At 39.9% G+C, this 18,649-nt stretch overlaps 1 protein-coding gene across 25 annotated transcripts in view; it reads left to right on the forward strand.

Annotated features, from left to right (window-relative positions):
- Positions 1 to 18,649, forward strand: part of Rbfox2 (RNA binding fox-1 homolog 2) — a 279,806-nt gene that overhangs the window by 109,289 nt on the left and 151,868 nt on the right. The window contains exon 1 of one of the 25 annotated variants that reach the window (XM_077798414.1): positions 17,956 to 18,157. The exons of the other annotated variants lie outside the window; for them this stretch is intronic. Coding sequence (XP_077654540.1) covers positions 18,143 to 18,157 — 15 coding nt within the window. The 5' untranslated portion in view covers positions 17,956 to 18,142. Of the gene's footprint in view, positions 1 to 17,955; positions 18,158 to 18,649 lie in introns of those variants that run through there. 25 annotated transcript variants of the gene reach the window in all.

The raw sequence follows: 18,649 nt of genomic DNA on the forward strand, positions 1-18,649 counted from the left end.
AACATTCCTGTGGAAGAGAGCTGAGTCACTGATGTTTCCTGGGATTGATAAGTGAGATATCTGTTTTAGCAAAAGGGATTAGCAACATAATTCAGATTAAACAGACTTTGGGATTATAGAGTGGAGACACAGGGAGCCTCTACGACTTATTTCCTGGATCTGATTTGCCCTCAGCACAGTGCTGAGGGATCTTTGCTTTTGGGGTCTAGAGTGATTTCAGGTCAGTCATAGACTCCACGGTTTGGTTCTACAGATGGGTCTGTCCAGCAACTCCAGATTGTTTAGGATGAGCCTCTGAAGGGTTTGGCTCAGTCCTGGTTCTGGGGCACTGATGTGGGGGGCATTAAAGGTGCCCAGGCCTTAGCCTCTCAGCAGGAAGCTTTTTCTCCAGTTATACTTTAGCTCCTCCCCCATGTGCATTATGGGTACCTAAGAGTTTCTTTGTGGCTGTGAGAACAAAGGGAATGCAGTATTCATGGCTTCTCACTGACCAGTCCTGTGGAATCCCTGTGGTCTTCTGGGGCAGAGTGGTTGAGTCTCATTCCTTGCACGTTCCTTTTTATGTGAAGCTTTGAAATGGGAGAAACTTCTGAGCAAAAAAGAGTCATTGGGAGTAATAAGATTATGAGGAAAAGAAACCAGTTCTGTACCCACCCTGGGGGCAAAGAACGTTGCCAGGACTGAAGGCATGCCTCAGCTACTTCAGTTAAGTGGCCCTGTCCTGGATTAATAATTTGGGTTGACCTCCCAGTGGACTTGGCTAGGTATTGGGTTTTTCTCCCTGCAAGCCTGCTCTTCCCTCTGTTTTGCATGTGTGTGCTAACATAATTACAAAAGAGTTACATCTTGCAACAAAAACCATCCTCCCACCCTTAAAGGAGAGGGCCCCTCTTAAAGGGGATGGAGAAAAATTCAGGGGGAATGTGACTTGAGTAGTTCTGTTTCTGAAACAGCAGAGTGTGAAGAAGTGGGAGACTAGAAATCAGCAGGCTGGTCCTCTCTATAATTGCAAGGGGAGGACGGTGGTGGAGGTGTGGATTTCCAGCACCCGGGGTACAAGAATTGGGCACTCATTTTGTGCTAGAGAAATTGTTCTTTCACATTTGATCATCCAGCATGAGTTACTAAGAATCTTGAATAACAAGGGCTCTCTTTTTGATGAAGGCTTTCAAATTCGTGGTCAGGTATTCAGAAATATTTCACAAATTTAGTTGAAAACCAGAGCAGATACTCCTGCTGTTGTTTACCCGTGAGGATCTGTGACATTCTTCTCCCTCTTCCTCTTCCCACCCCTTTGAGAACCAGCCAATCACATGGAGGAATATATTTCAGTGCCTTTCTGGCCTCCTCCCATAAGGAATCTACCACACTGCTTTCTGGGCCTAGAGAGGCTGAGCATTTAACTCTTGGGTGTCTGAGTCACAGGACTGGTGACAATGCAGTGAGCCTGTTTTCTTGTCTGTGTTGACTCTCTGAGTTATCCCCAAGGGGATGTGCCTCCTGAGGCAAGATTCAGTGCATTGAGCTTGAAGAAACTAATTTTTAGTCCCAATTCTGCCAGTAACCAGCAGTATAACCTTGGGAAACCTACTTTTCCTTCTTGGGCTCAATCCCCTTTCTGCAAAATAACAGGGAAAGGAAAGAAAAAGAATGAGTGTTGGTGATATAACTGTATATGTGCCACCAGCATTTTGTATATTGCAGGGGCCCGAGATGTGGGGAAGAGCATTTGACCTGTGTTGAATGCCTACTCTGAAGCAGTTTGCTTTTTAATTGTTTGCTTATTAAATTCTTATAACTCTTCAGGGCAAATGCTTTTCACCCAGTTTTATAGACAAGAAAAGTGAAGGCTAGAGAGGCTGTCAATTTGCCCAAGGTCACTTAGCTAGGAAGGTCCATCTGCTCTTCCATTCCACTGGACTGGTGAATAAAACCCTGAAAGTACTGCCAGTGTTTTCAGTCTAATATTCTGAAAGATTTAACTCCTTAACAGCTTTGACCCATAGAAGGACCAAACACAGCCTTGCTACTTGAGAAGCAGATGACTTAGATATTCTTTCATCACTGGAAAATATCAAAAGATAGTGTAGCAATCAGTTTTTTCCTTCCTCCAGGGAGTTTTCATCCTGTATAGCAGCTCCGTCCACCCATTCCACCTGCCTTTTCTCATGCAGGTGCAGATATTTTCTTTTCTCTTTGCTTTGTGTTTGTAATTGCAAGCTAAGCATCTCTTACTTAGTGGACAGAATTTGGAGGAAGTTAAAAGAAAATCTTCTTTATCCATAGATTTTCTGACACACGTATAGTACACTTACCTGGAATCTCTGTGTGTGTGTGTTTATGTGCGCATATATCCTGTTATAAGCTTCCCTTTTTGAGCTTTTTTTTTTTTTTTTTTTTTGCTTATCCTAGCTGTTCAATTTAATAGAGACACCTTATCCAACAGAACACTTGTGTTTCTTTTTCTGTAAATTTTTCCTTTAAATTCAGAGAGCTAGGTATGGTAGCGTGTGCCTGTAGACCCAACTACTGTGGAGGCTGAGGTAGGAAGATTGCTCAAGGCCAGCCTGGGCAACATGGCAAGATCTAATTCCAGGGGGAGAAAAGGTGGGGGAGGGGGAAGCACAAAGAAAATGGCTTTCTTTAGGTGAGTTCTTATCAATACTTTATTGTTACCAATTAAAAAACTGTAGAAGTCATTTTTTGTCTTATTGTAGGCTAGAAAAATGATAAGCAAATCCGTTTAACAGTTGTAGCTTACCAATTGAGGCACTGGCCTAAGTGTTTTATTTACATTATTATTTTCATCATAACTCTACATTCATAGATGAGGAAACAGAGGTTAGAGGGTAAATGCTTGCTCAAGGTCATAGCTGGTGAGTGGTGATTCAGTTCAATTCCAGGTCTGTTTTGCTTCCAAATTAAATTCTTGTCTTCATTGCCATGCTGCCTCTGGAAAATGAACTTAAGAGTTCATTTGATCATCTGGGCCCATACCTCAGCTCTGATCACCTCAATCACCTGTTGTTTCTTTGGAGAGGAGAAATACAATTTTATATGATAAACTCTACAATTGAAAAAGTAAAAAATAAGGTAAGTATTTTTTGGTGTTTGCGAGCTTTAACAAACAAGCAGGTGATTTTACCTGATGTTTGGTCAACCCCTGCCCACACCACTGTACCCAGAAGCAGTTTGAACTCAGGAGTACCTTACCACTGAACTACATCCCTATTCCCCTCCCCCTTTTATTTTTATTTTGAGTCAGGATCTCACTAAGTTACTGGTGTTGACCTTGAACTTTTCATTGTCCTGCCTCAGCCTTCCAAGTTGCTGAGATTGCATGCATGCGCCATCACACCTGGCTTACTGATGTTAACTTTACATTACTTTTACTGAAATTTAAATCCATCCTATCTTATAAATAAAAATTCGAAAAAAGTAGTTACTCCCCCTCAAATAATGGACAGTTAGGAGATTTCAGTGTGATTTAAAGTGGATGGGAAGAGGTAGGCCTTAAAGGATGAGTAGTAGGTGGTTGGAGAAGAGCAGGAAGTGTTTTCTTGGGTTAGAAAATGTTACTGTTTATCTTATCGCCTGGTACATCCTATGTTCAACATTTCCCAGAGCACCTGAGAATGGTTATCAGAATCCAGTACTTAAACTGGGTGTGTGACGCATGCCTAGTGCCTGTAATCCTAGTGGCTCAGGAGACTGAGGCAGAATTGTGAGTTCAGAGCCAACCTCTGCAAAAGCAAGGTTCTAAGCAACTCAAGAGACCTTGTCTCTAAATAAAATACAAAATAGGGCTGGGAATGTGGCTCAGTGGTCCAGTGCCCCTAAATTTAGTCCCCGGTACTGCCCCCCCACCCGAATTCTGTATTTAATGCACATGTACTTCTCCCTGCCCCACTTTAGGAATTCCTTGTGATTCAACTCTACTGCCTTTATGTTGGGTTTTCCCAGTCGTGTGCTATGAAAGATTCATATAGGAAAAGCATTCTTATGTAACAATGAAGTATTTCAGTATTTCCACAGTGTTTACTGTATATCTATGATATGCATTTGGCATGACACTGTTGATATGGAGATGAATAAGACATGGTCATTGTCCTTTAGGTACATCCAGTTGAGATTTTTTTAGTCTTGTTCAGGACACAAGACCTACAAATGTGGAATTAATAACAAGAGGCAAGATATACTTAAGGTTATAAATAAAATAAGTGAGCCAAAGATAACAGAGAGATCAAAGGGTTTAGAATTTGCCAGAGAAATAAAAACAGTTCATTTAATATTTCATCCAGAGTATGGAGTAGGTCAGGGCTGGAGTGAGATATGGGGTATGGGTCATGGCAGAGGTCGTGAAGGTACACAGTAAAATGGCTCACTGGATTAGAGCCAGGTGCTCATGCCTTCTGGAATTATTGATGGAGTCATTACTTGAGACTGAGAGGGGAGGAAGATCCCACCAATTAGCATTTTAAGTGGAGAATATTTAATGCCAACACTAATGTAAAAAATGTTAGCGACAACTCAATCCCTGAGATTATAGTTTTTAGGAAAAATTTAATTTCTTAAATTGATCTTTTGGTTTCCTTGATTAGCTTCTTCTCCTTGATTAGAGGATAGAGTATTCTCTGCATTAAAACACATTGGCATTTATTCTTATTGGGTTTTGGAAACTTGGGAAACTTTAACCTAAATCAGACACAGTTTAAGACATCCAGAGACTCTCTTGTCATTCTCATTTGCCCTGTACATTGTTTACTCACAGCCTTATTCTAGATGGTTGCCGAATATTACGGGTTCCCTCCCCCAAACCCACCAAATGAGTACTTTTTTCCTTTATAAGTTCCTAAAACTTTCTTGTAGGTGGTGGTTTAGGAAAGGGAGATTCTTTTCTTCCCTGCCCCTTAGTAGTTTTAATTCTAAGTACCTATGGAGATAAAGATAAATATGGGAAACTTCAGGATGAAAGGAACATTAGAGACCAGAGAAGTCAAGGGAGGTCATATCAGGCCTAAAGTGGAAACTATGTTACAACCTAAGCAAGGCTCAACTGATAGGTCTATAAATAGGATTTTATCACCTCAGAAAATTTCTGGCATAGTTGTAGCTTTCCATGTTGGGGACTATGATATTTACTAAAAATAAACTGTGTTTCAGAAATAATTGAAGTAAGCCCCACTGAATTCATTTATATCATTAAAAGTATAGTCACAACCTGAAAATAAGTTGGAGATGTATTAATTTTTAGAAACATGTGGCTGTTGAAACCATTAGTCAGATCCAGGGTAGAGTGGTGTAGCGCATTCCAGTATGGATTAGATAGGTTACCTTCTCAGAGAATAATGTTATTTCACTTTCTCCTCCTAGTTCAGAAGACTCCGAACCCCCTTTTCATGCATTCAGACTCCTAAACTGGCATCAGAGGGTAGCATTCATCTAGGCAGGCAGGCAGGGCAGTTCTGTTTTCCAGGAAGCTCCCAGTGAAGCTGCCTAGATGCGACTGTTCAGAACAAACACAGCTAGGTCAGCAGCAGCAAAACCTTCAGCTGTCTGAGTCTGCCTCACATTCCTGTTATCCCGATTGTAGCCCTTTAAATTGTGCAGCAAATTCTTGGCTTCTATCTGCCTGTCAGCTAATCACTGGCACCCCTGAATAGTCTGTTTTCTTCCAATGAGTGTATGTAAAATTTGCAAAAAGCATCTATTAATTTTAGTATTCTCTTGGAAGGCTATAAAATTCTGAAATTGGGCAAATAGTAAAATTGCTTAAAACATGTTTCTTAAGATTATTTAACCATGAAACACTTTTCAAAATATAATGATTGGGGACTGGGGATGTGGCTCAAGCGGTAGCACGCTCGCCTGCCATGCGTGTGGCCTGGGTTCGATCCTCAGCACCACATACAAATAAAGATGTTGTGTCTGCTGATAACTAAAAAATAAATATTAAAAAAATTCTCTCTCTCAAAATATAACGATTGAACAGTATAGCACTGGTATGACTCATGTACAGTGTGTGTCAGAATTAAAGTAGTCACCAGCAGTGGGTCTCAGAAATAAGTTAATGGTTTCAAGAAATGAATCAGTTTGCTTTTTCCCAAACTTTAAAAAAAAATTTGGAGAAGCTAAATTTTTTTTAAGTACAAAATTTTAAAGAAATTAAACCATTTTAAGAGCATAATTCTACAACATTGTTAAAATCAAATAAATATTTATAATTTGATTATCACTATATGGGCTGGGGTTGTGGCTCAGTGGTAGAATGCTTACCTGGCACGTTTGAAGTACACCACATAAAAAAATACATAAATAAAATAAAGGTATTGTGTCCACCTACAACTAAAAAAAATATATAAATATACATTAAAATATGTAAATATATATTTAAAAAACTATATGTACAATGCCTGCTTTAATGCATAGGTTAAATAAATAAGGCCTTTCTGCCACAAAGCAGCTCACATGTACCCTTATTTCTCAAAGAGGATACCCTACTTTTAAATGATACATTGTTGCATACTAATAGAAACTATATTTATATTTAGTATTTTTCTTTTTGAATGAATAGATTCTTTTGAGTCTAAAAAACAATAATTAACATCATTTTAAGAATTGCTGGGACTGGGGTTGTGGCTCAGTGATAGAGCATTCGCCTAGCATGTGCGAGGCCCTGGGTTCGATCCTCAGTACCACATAAAAATAAATAAAATAAAGGTATGGCAACTACAACTAAAAAAAGAAAAAAGAAAAAAAGAAAGAAAGAATTGCTAGACTACCTGTTGACCACTTGTAAAATGCTAAATCAGAATTATATTTTTCAAATGCATTGTGTCCCTGATTGCTTTTAGCCTTTTACTACTTTTGTTCTTATTTTCTCCTTTTAACCACTCAACTCCCTTCTTTTCAGACCCAGTGCTTTAAAGAAGGGAACTGAAGTTCACAATACAATATTTTCTGAAGAGATGAGAAAGAATGAAATAGGCTTAACAAGTTCATAGAACTCATTGGACCCCAAACTCAAGCATCTGCCTATTTATTTGCTTCTATGTAATATTTTTTGTTTGGTGATTATTTAATAATTGGCTGTTAATAGTGTAATGGTAATCATAGTGTAAGTACACAATGGTTTAACATATTCTGATGGATTTGACAACATTCCTGTAATGTAGGCATTGGTACTCCCATTTTTCAGATGGAGAAAATGCACTATATATTTGATCTTTTTGCATTACTAGAATTCAGGGATGTTTATGTTAATATTTTATTTCAGTCATTTTGGTGCAGAATGGTTAGGGGCAGTAGGTGAGGGTGATAGGCTCATTGACTTCTTGGCTTAAACTTCCTTTTTGACTATGTTGGCTTTCTGTCACTGAGACAGAACAACCAAGATGATCAACTTAAAAGGAAGATTGTAGTTCAGAGGTTTTAGTTCCTGCTTACTTGACTTGTGGTGAGATAAAACATCATGGCAAGGAATATGTGGTGCAGGAAAGCTGCTCATTGAGCGAGAGCGAGAGGAGAGAGAGAAGGGGAGGGGCTGTAGTCCCAATATCCCCTTCAGGGGCATGCTACCAGTAACCTAACTTCTTTCCACTGGGCCCCACCTCTCGATAATGCCACAGGCTGGCCACCAGGCCTTTGGCATGTGGGCCTTTGGGGGACATTTAAGATCCAAAACCATAATGTTGACGTTTCAGGACTTGCTGACAATCTCTTAGTCATTAAATTTGCACACTATTGATGTACATAGAGTTTCTGTTGTTTCAAATGAAATTGAATTTTAATTTGTCGATTAGATGATTTATTTTTGAAATCACTATTTAGAATTAAGTTCCACTGGATATAACAGAAATACTTCCACCCCCAAAGAGGAGTAACTGAGTGGGGGGTAGAGAGAGGAAGAGAAGGGAGAAGGAAAGGGTTTTTTTTTTTTTTTTCATACACAAAAAGTTTGGAAGTGGGTAGTTCAGGGTGTCCATGGGGTGCACCGTGGTGATGGAGGATCTGAGATCCTTCTTGCTGTTTGCTTCTTTGCCTGTAGGATGTTGCCTAGATGGTTCTAGAGCTTCAATCATCATTTCCCCATTTCTGTGAAGCAGTTTGAAGGGAGGAAAAAGGTGGTGTCCCCTCTCCTGTTTAAGAAAACTTCCAGGAAGTTCTAGATAAATTTGTGCTTATATCTCATTGGCCAGAACTTGGTCTTATGGTTACACCTTGCTATAATGGAGGTTAGGGGACAGAGCTCTTTTTTGAGGAGTATGTGCTAATGAGCTAGAGTGACAACTGATTTTATTACTAAGGAAGAAGGCAAGAAAGGAAACCACCAGGAATTATCAGAGTGGCCTGATCTTGCTCCCACATGATATAGAATCTACCATTTGGTAGCTTCCCTGTGAGACTTTCAACTAGTCTTTGCCATATTATCCAGGAAGGTAATTTTTTTTTCTCTTTAAATTTAAACACCTTTATGCAAAGGTTTTTTAAGTTAAGTAATATGAAATAATAAGGATTGGGGCTGGAGTTGTAGCTCAGTGACAGAGTTCTTGCTTCGCACATGTGAGGCACTAGGTTCAATCCTCAGCACCACATAAAAATAAATTAAAATAAAGATATTGTATCCATCTACAACTAAAAAAGAATAATAAGGATCATTGCAGTTTCCATTTTAAGTTTGAGTTTTTTGAAATTTGTTTATTGGGAGTTTAAATATGAGATGTTAGAATAAATATAAACATGAAATATTTAAGTATCTGTTCTTAGGTAAAGAAAAAAATTATTGAAACCTGGATAAGCATTAGGTTATACATTTTGAGAGAATAGAGAACTTGCCTTTTTAAAATTTGAGATTATTTACTTTTTAAAATAATAATTATTTTTAAAATAACTCGTTTATAAGAGTAAAATTTTCAAAAGGTACATAATGGTCATATGGTGAATCGTCACTCCTCTTCCTTCCCCCCAGAGGCATTGGGTGTTGTAGCCTTCTTTTATATAATTCTTCCCTTTTATTTTTCTTTTTTAAACCATTGATGCTGTGCCATTCATAGTTCTTAACCTTTTTTTCCTCTTTATAATATATATTAGACTATTTCTTAACTGTATTTTAAGAGCTTTCTCATCTCTTTCCTGCTCCCAAAAGCTCTTTAGTGTAGTTGAACCATAATTTGTGAAACAGAATGATCTTGTCTTGTTCATATTAGTTAAACTGAAGTCTTGACTTGAATTTAGAGGATATTAGGAATGAGCTGTTTTTGGTGGTTGAGTATCTTCCTTTTTTTAAGGGCTAAGATGTTTAAGATTTAGTCATTTTTGGAAATAAGTTCTTTTAAAACATGTTATATAATTTATTTTTTCTTAACAGTGTACTTTTTTAACATAGTTGTCAGCATCAGTTATTGTTCAGAAGTGTCAAACAGTAGTATTTCAGGAGCTTGCTAGCTGGCCTTACTAAATCGCTCAATTTATCATCTCTTTTTTTGGGAAATACCTGCTTTTTAAATGTTTTCCTCTGGGTCTCCTTTGTTCCTGATGTGACTGCCTCTAACATAGTATTCTTCTTTCCTCTGGTACTTATGTGCTATTGTTTTCTAGTTTCTGTTCCTAATTTGCCTTTTGAATTTTTGGTGGGCAGTTAGCCAGAAAGCCAGAACAGAAATATCCCTAAAATAAAAATAAATTCAGAAAGAAGTTCTGTTGGGCTTTCCTTCTGATGAAGGCACATGCCTGTGTCAATATCTCGGATGCTTAGAGGGTCTTCTTTTTGCTTTCTGATTATTACCATGGTCTAGAATAACTCCCATTCGATAGAACATTCTGTGATGATAGAAATGTTTTATGTTTGCCCTGTCTGTTATGTAGTTGTTAGCCTCATATGGCCCTTGAGCACTTGATATTCTGGCTAGTGTGAATGAAGAACTGAAATTTTAATTTTAATTAAGTTAAATTCAGAGAGCCACACATGACTAGACTCTATTTAATTAACTTATCTACATCAAGCTTGATTAGACTGGAGCTCGAATCGGGATTATTTTATTGTGCAAAGAAGAATAAATGGGTAGCATTGGAGGAGAGGCGACATGTTGATGATCCAATTAGCTTAAAAGTAAATGATTAAGTTGGAACTTTTTTTTGTATTAACATTATGATTATTTCAAACCATAACATTCTAAAGCCATTATGCCATCATGTATTTATGGTTTGTAGCTACGGCAAAGTTGTAAATTCTTTTGGTAACTAGGGCAAAATTAGTAGCACTCCAATTTTATTTATAGAACTTGATTAGACAGTTGCCTGAGTGCCAGAAATGCCTACAAATAACTTTGACCTTCCGTAACAAAAAGTCAGGGGATAAAATGTTCCATAGTAGAAGGTCTCAGTTATATCTGACATACAAAACACTGTATTCTTTTGGAGAAATACATAACGAAACAAATGTGTACATGATTAGAAATGTTGGTAACTGTTAGGAAGAACATAAACAGGGCACAGTAATTGAAAAAAAGGGGTAGACAAGGAGAAGGACTTCTAACTAGATGGTTTGGAGTGCTTTATTAGAGGAAGTAATATTTAAGCCACGACCCACAAGATAAGAAGAAGCCAGCTTTGCAAAGAATGAAAGGGTAGGAGGGGGGGATTTCAAAAGAGGGAATTACGGGGCTAAATGGGTCTTGGGGGAGAAGGATGGACCCGCTATAGCTCAGGAGATGAATGTATTTAGAGCAATGGTTGAAAGAATTTAACAGTATGAAATATGACTGGAGGGAATGGATACCTCTGAGTCACCTAGGACCTTAAGAGCCATCGTAAGGAGTTTGGATAGAAAAAAAGATTGTCATGTGATACTGTAGAAGTTAGGGAATTATATGATCTGATTTTTGTTTTAAGACGTTCTCTTAGGCCAGGCCTTGGTGGCACACACCTCTAATCCCAGCTACTTGGAGGTGGAGGCAGGAGTTTCGAAAGTTCCAGTCCAGGCCCTGCAATTTAGTGGGATCCTGTCTCAGAATAAAAAATAAAAAGGGCCGGGCAATTGGCTTTTTGGTAGTGCACCCCTGGATTCAGTCTCCAGGACTACAAACAAACAAATAAACAAATAAAGCAAAAAACAGAAAAAAAAGTCTCATTGGCTGCTGTGGGATGGGTGTTTTGAAGGGAAGCAATGATAGAAATATGAAAACTACTGTGATGTTCTAGAAAGAGACGATGGTAGCTTGGGTTGAAGTGTTGGCAGTGGAGATCCAGAGAAATCATACACAGGCCTTGCTGTAGGTTGGACACAAGGGGTGAGGGACAGGGCAAGGATCCTTTGCCTTTCATAATTCTGAGGTAGGCAGTGCCAGGGGAATGCTAGATTTCAAGGTAAAGGTGGTAGGGAATTCGGACCCAGCTTCGAGCCTGTATGTTTGACATGCCTGGGTGACAGTCATGTAGTTGTATTGGAGCATGCAAGAGGTTTAGACGGGGAACATAACTTGGTAATATTAGCATGAATCAAAGTAATGGAAATGGGTGAGGCAACTCAGAAGGAAGAGAATGACCCACGATGGAGTGCTTAGGAATATTTTCTTTTTAAAGATTTGTCGAGGGATAAGCCAGAAAAAATAACCAGTGATAAAATAAAACCAAAAACCAGAATGTGGTAATAAGTACCTTAGGAGCTAGAAGAAGAAGAGAATGTTTTAAGAAGATGGCCAATTTTTTTGACTTCTGATAAGAAACCAGATAAGTTGAGGACAGCAAAATGTCCATTGGATTAAGTAATGTCGAAGTAGTAAATCTTGATAAGTTGATTTAAAGGGGTGGAGGCTTGGAAAATTTATTTTGAGCAGATCGAAGAAGATATAATAGATGAAGGAGAAAAGAGGTCTATAAAACTTTTTGGAAGCTTTACTGTGAAGTGATGAGCAGAGAAATGGTAGATAATGGAATGAGATAAAGGGACAGTGGTGGGGTTAGAAAAACTCCATGGGGTCCCCATGATTTTAAAATCATGGTTTGTTTGGTTACTTACCTGCTAGTAGACACCTGTGTTTTAAACATTGCGCTTTACTCCTACAGGTTGTCGTAGTGAACTTCCTCTACACTGGTGGGGATTGTCTAAGGAAGGCCGCTTGGAGGTAGAATAGCTGTGCCACAGGCTGTGCACGTTGCAAAAATTAATGGGTACTACCAGCCTGACCTCCAAGGTAGTAGGGCCAATTTATGCTTTCCCCATCAGTGTGTGAGAGCGGAGAGTAGGTTTTCTGAAGATGGGACATGAGTGAATTTTGGGGCGTGATCATGATGAGTGAAAAGGGGTGAGAGCAATGATGGAGGAGAAAATGGGTAACTGACCAGCAGCCAGGTCTTCACTTGGGCACTAGAGGATGGCCTGCAGATGGGCAGTAGTGGGGGAAACGCCTCCTTCATTGTGCTCACTGTGAGCAGGAGGAGGTGCATGCATTTCTAAGTAGCACTGTTGAATTGATAGTGAGAAGATGCTGTATGGATGCTTCTCTTTTTAAATGACATATTTGGATAGAGATCAGCCAAGAGTTGGAGGTGGGGAGAGAATGAGACAGAAGGAAAAGGCAAGAAATAGTCACTTTCAAGAGTAGGAAAGTTTCCTAGGATAGCTTCAGTGGGATTGCTTGGCACTGTCAAGTGCCCATTGAGGTTTTATGATTATGAATATGCAGTGAAGTCCGTCAGCTTGGTTGTGATTTTCCTTCAGTCGAGTTAAGCTGTTGGGACATGGATGCAGAGAGGGCAGAAACTTGCATTTAACCAGGTTTGGAGTTTTGCCTTGTGGCAATGATGAGAGGACAAATGATGGAGGGTATTTGCAAGGCAGAGGTTATGATTATGGACTGTGGAATCAAAGTGGAGCAAAGGAAGGGGTGGAAGAGAGAACTGTACTGGGTAGATGAAGAAAAGTGGCAGGGTTAGAAAAACTCCATGGGATCCCAAACTGTGTGGAAGGGATACCACAGCAAGTCAGTCAGAAGTGGGAGAGACTCTTTGAGAGTGTAATGGAGACATATTACAGGGAAACAGGGCTCTTAAGATAACGTGGTTTCCTATTTTAGGGATGGCAGCCCTGAGTTCCCTAAAATTTGAATAAGAGTTCTAAGAAATTGCCTCTTTGCCCTTTCCAGAGGCCAGCTTCAAGATGCACCATTCCCAACATGTGAATGAGCAGAGCTTGCTTTAGACATCCAGGAAGGTAATCACAGTTCACAAGAATTTTCAGGACCATTCTGTTGACAACAGCACTAGTGCAGCAGTATGACAGCCAGTCCCACATACAGTGTATGCATACAAGTCCCGAACTTGTATTGCAAGTCCCGAACCTCTCCCTGGCATTGTAGGTTTAAGCGTTGATAATGCCAGGGATGGAGTGCAGGATTTGACTAGGGTAAAATTTTAGTGATTTTTGCCTGTCTTGATCAGATTTTATCAGTGAATAAGTATGGTATATTGTAGACATGATCTTGGAATCTTGAAAACTTGTATTTAGGTTTTGGCACCTTTATTTCCCAACTGTGAAGCCATGATACCTATTATTTGAGTTATTATGAAGGCGCAGTGAGACTATGCCTGCACAGCTGTGGCACATAGCATGCTCCCAGTCGATAGACGCTGGCTGGGGATGACTGTGTTGGCACTAAAATCAGCAAGCAGGCATGGAAGACTCCCCGGCTCATCTTCTAGAGTGCCTTGGGTCTAACTGGAAAATGGCAAAACCATAACTATCCCTACCCTCCCTATGCCTATCTAGATGAGCTTCTCAGGCTTTGGGGTATGTGCAGATGCTCCTCGGGCTTCAGGTATAATATTGATTTTGATTCTGTAAGTCTAGAGTGGGGCCCAAGATTCTTCATATCTGAGAAGCTTCTAGTTGATGCTGGCCCATGAGGCATACTTTGAGTAGCAGAGTTTTATTAGAGAACTGCCCTGTGGGAATCCCTGCTATTTAAAACAGAGAGGAAATGAGGTATAAGAAACTTATTCTTTCAACTGTTTTTTTTTTTTTTTTTAAGTCAAATTCAGTGGACTTCACATGTCCCACTTCTCTAGTCCACAGCTTGGTGAGGCTCTGTTATCTCTCCCTATCCTCAAAGTGAAAGGACTATAAATTATATAGAGAGTCCTATCAGATTTTGTTTGAAAAATTTCAGTGCCTGATTTCTCAGGTATATTTTTCAAGAATCATGCTGGCGGGCTGGGGATGTGGCTCAAGTGGTAGCGCGCTCGCCTGGCATGCGTGCGGCCCGGGTTCGATCCTCAGCACCACATACCAACAAAGATGTTGTGTCCGCCGTGAACTAGAAAATAAATATTGAAAATCTTCTCTCTCTCTCTCTCTCTCTCTCTCTCTCTCTCTCTCTCTCTCTCTCTCTCCTCTCTCACTCTCTCTTTAAAAAAAAAAAAAAAAGAATCATGCTGGCTCCCCACATGCACACAGCCAGAGAAACTTTAAAAACAAGTGGTCTCTTGAATTATTAGATTTTGAGACAGAATCTGAAACGAGGCTCCAAACCCTCTCTGCCCACCAGACTTGTCATGTTGTAAAACACAGGACTTTCAGAAGCAGGGATTCGAATGCATTATAAGACTAGAACTATTGGCAGCCCCTGTTTTGCTATACCAGATTATCTGATTTTTTCTTTCTCTTTGAGTCCAGCATGCCAGAGACTTCCTCTGTGGGCTCTGCCTAGAAGAATTCCTTCTCCAGTGCTCAAATTGACACGTCTTCACCTCTGAGCTAATCTGGAGGCTGATAGCTTCAGAGTGCAGTCTGATAAAATGTCCTCCTGGTGGAATGCAGCGTGTGTGCATCTCAATCTCTGAAGGCTTGAGATCTTTCCCAGAGTGGCTTCATCGTGTACCGTCCTTAGACCCATATTTTCCCCTGTTAAAGTGAGTCCTACATAGTTATAAAGCACAAGCTTCCTTATTTTGATGATTGAAGAGAATTTTTTCCTCCCTTTTTTTTTGTGTTTTTCTGTGTTTCTTCTTCTTTTTTTTAAGATGGGAAAATGTGGGCATGCAGGAGCATGCAAGAACAAGACCAGTAGCTCGTCTGTGTGGTTGTGTTTTGAGTACAAGTTTGTGAAGGAAACACACAAAAGAGTTTCATTTCTGACCAAGACTGTCTACCTAATTTAAAAATTTATAATCAGGAAAATAGCATTAGAAATTTGTAAACTCTTCTTTGGGCTCCAAAGGAGTTTATAAATGGTTCTACCTATGGGAATTTTTGAGGTAGTTTTCAGAGTTTTTGTGACATATTTAAACTTTTATGACTTTATTTTGAGGATTTCTGTATTTTTCTTTTTCTTTGCTGCAGATGTTTTTATCTTTATCCTATCCCAAACTTGATTAAAAGATAACACCATAAAATGACAGCATGAATATTTGTGATTTGATGGTGTTTGTTTTATTGTGGTAGTTAAGGATGAACAAGTATTAAAATAAAAACTCTTCAAAGAAAAGTTGAAAAGACTGGGCTGGGGATGTGGCTCAAGCGGTAGCGCGCTCGCCTGGCATGTGCGGGGCACTGGGTTCGATCCTCAGCACCACATAAAAATAAAATAAAGACATTGTGTCCACCAAAAACTGAAAAATAAATATTAAAAATCTCTCTCCCTCTCTCTCTCTCTCTCAAAAAAAAAAAAAAAAAAAGAAAAGAAAAAACTTGAAAAGACTGAAGCTTCTTGGTGTGCTGTTACTATAGTTATGGCTTCAGATTTGGGGGTTGCTGTGAGACAGGAAAATTGCATATGCAAATTGATTATGGACATATAAAAAGAGTCTTAAGTAACAGTTCATACAAAGTCAAGATTTGTTTTCTTCACATTCAGTTTTTTAGAAAAGGCTATTGGGGACATAGCTTAGAGGCGTTTGCCTAGCATGTGCAAGGTCCTACCTAGGCTCAGTCCCCAGTGCTGTAAGAAAAAGGGGAAAACAAACAAGGACATCTGTTTTAAAGCTTGGAAGTTCCTACTCCTCTTTTGTACTAGAAATGAGGTGATGCTGCCTTAGGAGAAGTGGGGTGGGGGAGGTTCTGTATAAAGAAAAATAAAAGGTTGGGTGAAGCTGAGAATCCCTGCCCCACCCCTCCAAGTTTAAATGAGCTGAGAGTTGAAGGTGGGAGAAGAGGAAGGCATTGTGAGCCTCCTGAGGAGACACATATTTAATATGAAAGAAAAGAAAAAGTGACCTGACTACTACCTTACAAGTACAGGAGACTTCAGGTCAGCAGATAACTAGGCCAGGTGTGTGTGTGTGGTGGGGGAGAGAATGAGTAAATATGGATATGAACCTATGCATGGGGCCTGCCTGGAGCACTGCAGACCTTACTTGGAGATTTCCTAAGCTGGAGGGAGCTATCTCAACACGTCTCAGAGGGAACTACAGCGCTAGGGCAACTGAAAGGCGGTAGGCCTCTTATTTTGGTTTGGTTTTGATTTTGTTTTGTTTTTCCTTTAATGAGTTAAAGGAGTAGAATATACCTCTAAACAATAACATTTGAGAATGTTTTGTGTATCTAACATATGCTAGGTATTACATAAAAGACTCCCTGGCCAAAAATAGATGAAGGAAATCTCCTTTGTAAGTTTCCACCCTGAAGGGTGAAAAGGAGATAAGATTGGCACAGGAGTACATTTAGTAGCAAATGGCAGAAGTGAATGTCACATTACAAACCCCAGGCCCACAGAGGAAGGAGAGCCACTTACAGCTAGGGTGGGCTTTTGAATTGAAATGTGGGGAAATGGGTCAGAGAGGTAAGAAAAGAGCATGAGCATTGGCATATGGAGGAGAATTTAGTTATTTTCTGAATAAAACCCACTGATTGGATAATACTTGTTCATCATTGTATGTAATGGACAGAAGCTTTGCCTGGCATATAGGAAGTATTTAAGAAATGTTGGAACTAAAATTGGGCAACGTGGTCACCAAGATCATGTCAGAGAGCTTACATAGTTATATCATTTCAGTTAATTTAATTACAACTCCAAACATAGTTTTTTAAATTCTTTTTTTTTTTTTTGAGGGGAGGAAACAAAAGCCTGAAAAGATTAAAAACTTTCCCCACGCCACAATGATAATAACTATAGATCCAGAGTTCAAACCTGGGCCTATACCCTGCCCCTTCTGCATGCCTAGTAAAATATCTGTAACATACTAGGGGCTCGAGATTCACTTGATGCTAAAACACTTGTCATTTGTCCCTTCAGAAGGAAGGTTGTGCTGTAAAATCCTATAAGATTAAGAATTTTTACAGGCAATGGGGCTGGGGCTGGGGCTGAGTGGCAGAGTGCTTGCTTGCCTAGCATGTGTGAGGCACTGGTTTCGACCCTTAGTACCATGTAAAGGTAGATAAAATAAAGGCATTCTGTCAATCTACAACTACAAAAAAATTTTAAAAATAATAAAAAATAAAGAATTTTTACAGGCGAAGTGATATAAAGAATAGTGGTAGGGTGACATTGCAGGAAGGGAATGTGGCTCTGAGCATGTTCAATGGTGCATGCCTGGCTTCTTCTGGGGGATCAGGAAGAATCTGGTCGGAGGGGAAGATGCCTAGATCTTGGAAGACTGAGTTTTTTGATTGCTTCATTCACGTTTAAAGAACTCATGTTAGACTAATTTTATGTCTACCACTAGAAACTGGTGCTGGTGGTTTATTACCAACCCCACCCATTTCTGTCTTTTGCAATAATCTTTGTGAGTGGTGATTGTATTTCTAGAAGTAGAATGACAGAGAGATTCCCAAAGGCAAACATAGAGTGTGGTGTACACTCAAGTTCAGACGCTAGGGGCTGGGAGCTGAGAGAGAGAGAGAGAGAGAGAGAGAGAGAGAGAGAGAGAGAGAGAGAGAGAGAGAGAGGAGGGAGAGAGACAGGGAGGGAGGAAAGGGAGGGCGAGAGGGAGGAGAGAGAACAACAGAACAGTCAGCTGGAGAGGAGGGAGGAGGGGGGAGGAGACGGTCGATTTTTAGATTTTTTTTTAACTCAAATAATTTTGGGGGGGTTCTCCCCACCCCAATTCCTTGCCCCCCATTCTGGCACCTCCTTTCCCACCGTTCACTGAAGTGCCTTTTTGCAGTCCAGGATCAACGGACCGCTGAGTTTGAGCAGCCTGGTCTGACATGATGTACCTCTGGGTGAGTACAGTGCTGTGGGTGAGGGCTTGCACTTGCACTTGCACATATAAGGAGTGGAAAGCTTGAGGTTTTGCTCCTGCACAGATGGCCTTCCCCACAGGGCACAGACTGCCATATCCCCTTCTTCACACAGGTGTCAGGTTTTTAAAACCTAGCAGTGCTTGTGACATTGGTGTTTTGTTTTGCTTTTAAATGTTGTTTATCTTGTTAGACTTAGGTGAGAGGGCTGAGCTCCCAGAGCAGTGCCATCCCCTGGGCTTGGTGTAGGTTTGGAGAAGGCAGGTGGGCAGGTGAAAGGAGCCGATGGCTTCAGCAACGGCAGTCTTCCTGGTGGGTCAGGATTGACTTGGATTATGTTTGGGGGGCACTGACCTTGATAATCAAGCCATGTCTTCAGATATTGAGAACCAATAGGTGGCATGATCCTTAATTAGGAATAAGTTTTTATGTAATAATTTTAATGTCCTTCACAATAGTCTTATGAAATGGGTC

Source organism: Urocitellus parryii, chromosome 5 (genome assembly GCF_045843805.1).
Source record: "Urocitellus parryii isolate mUroPar1 chromosome 5, mUroPar1.hap1, whole genome shotgun sequence".
NCBI lineage: Eukaryota > Metazoa > Chordata > Mammalia > Rodentia > Sciuridae > Urocitellus > Urocitellus parryii.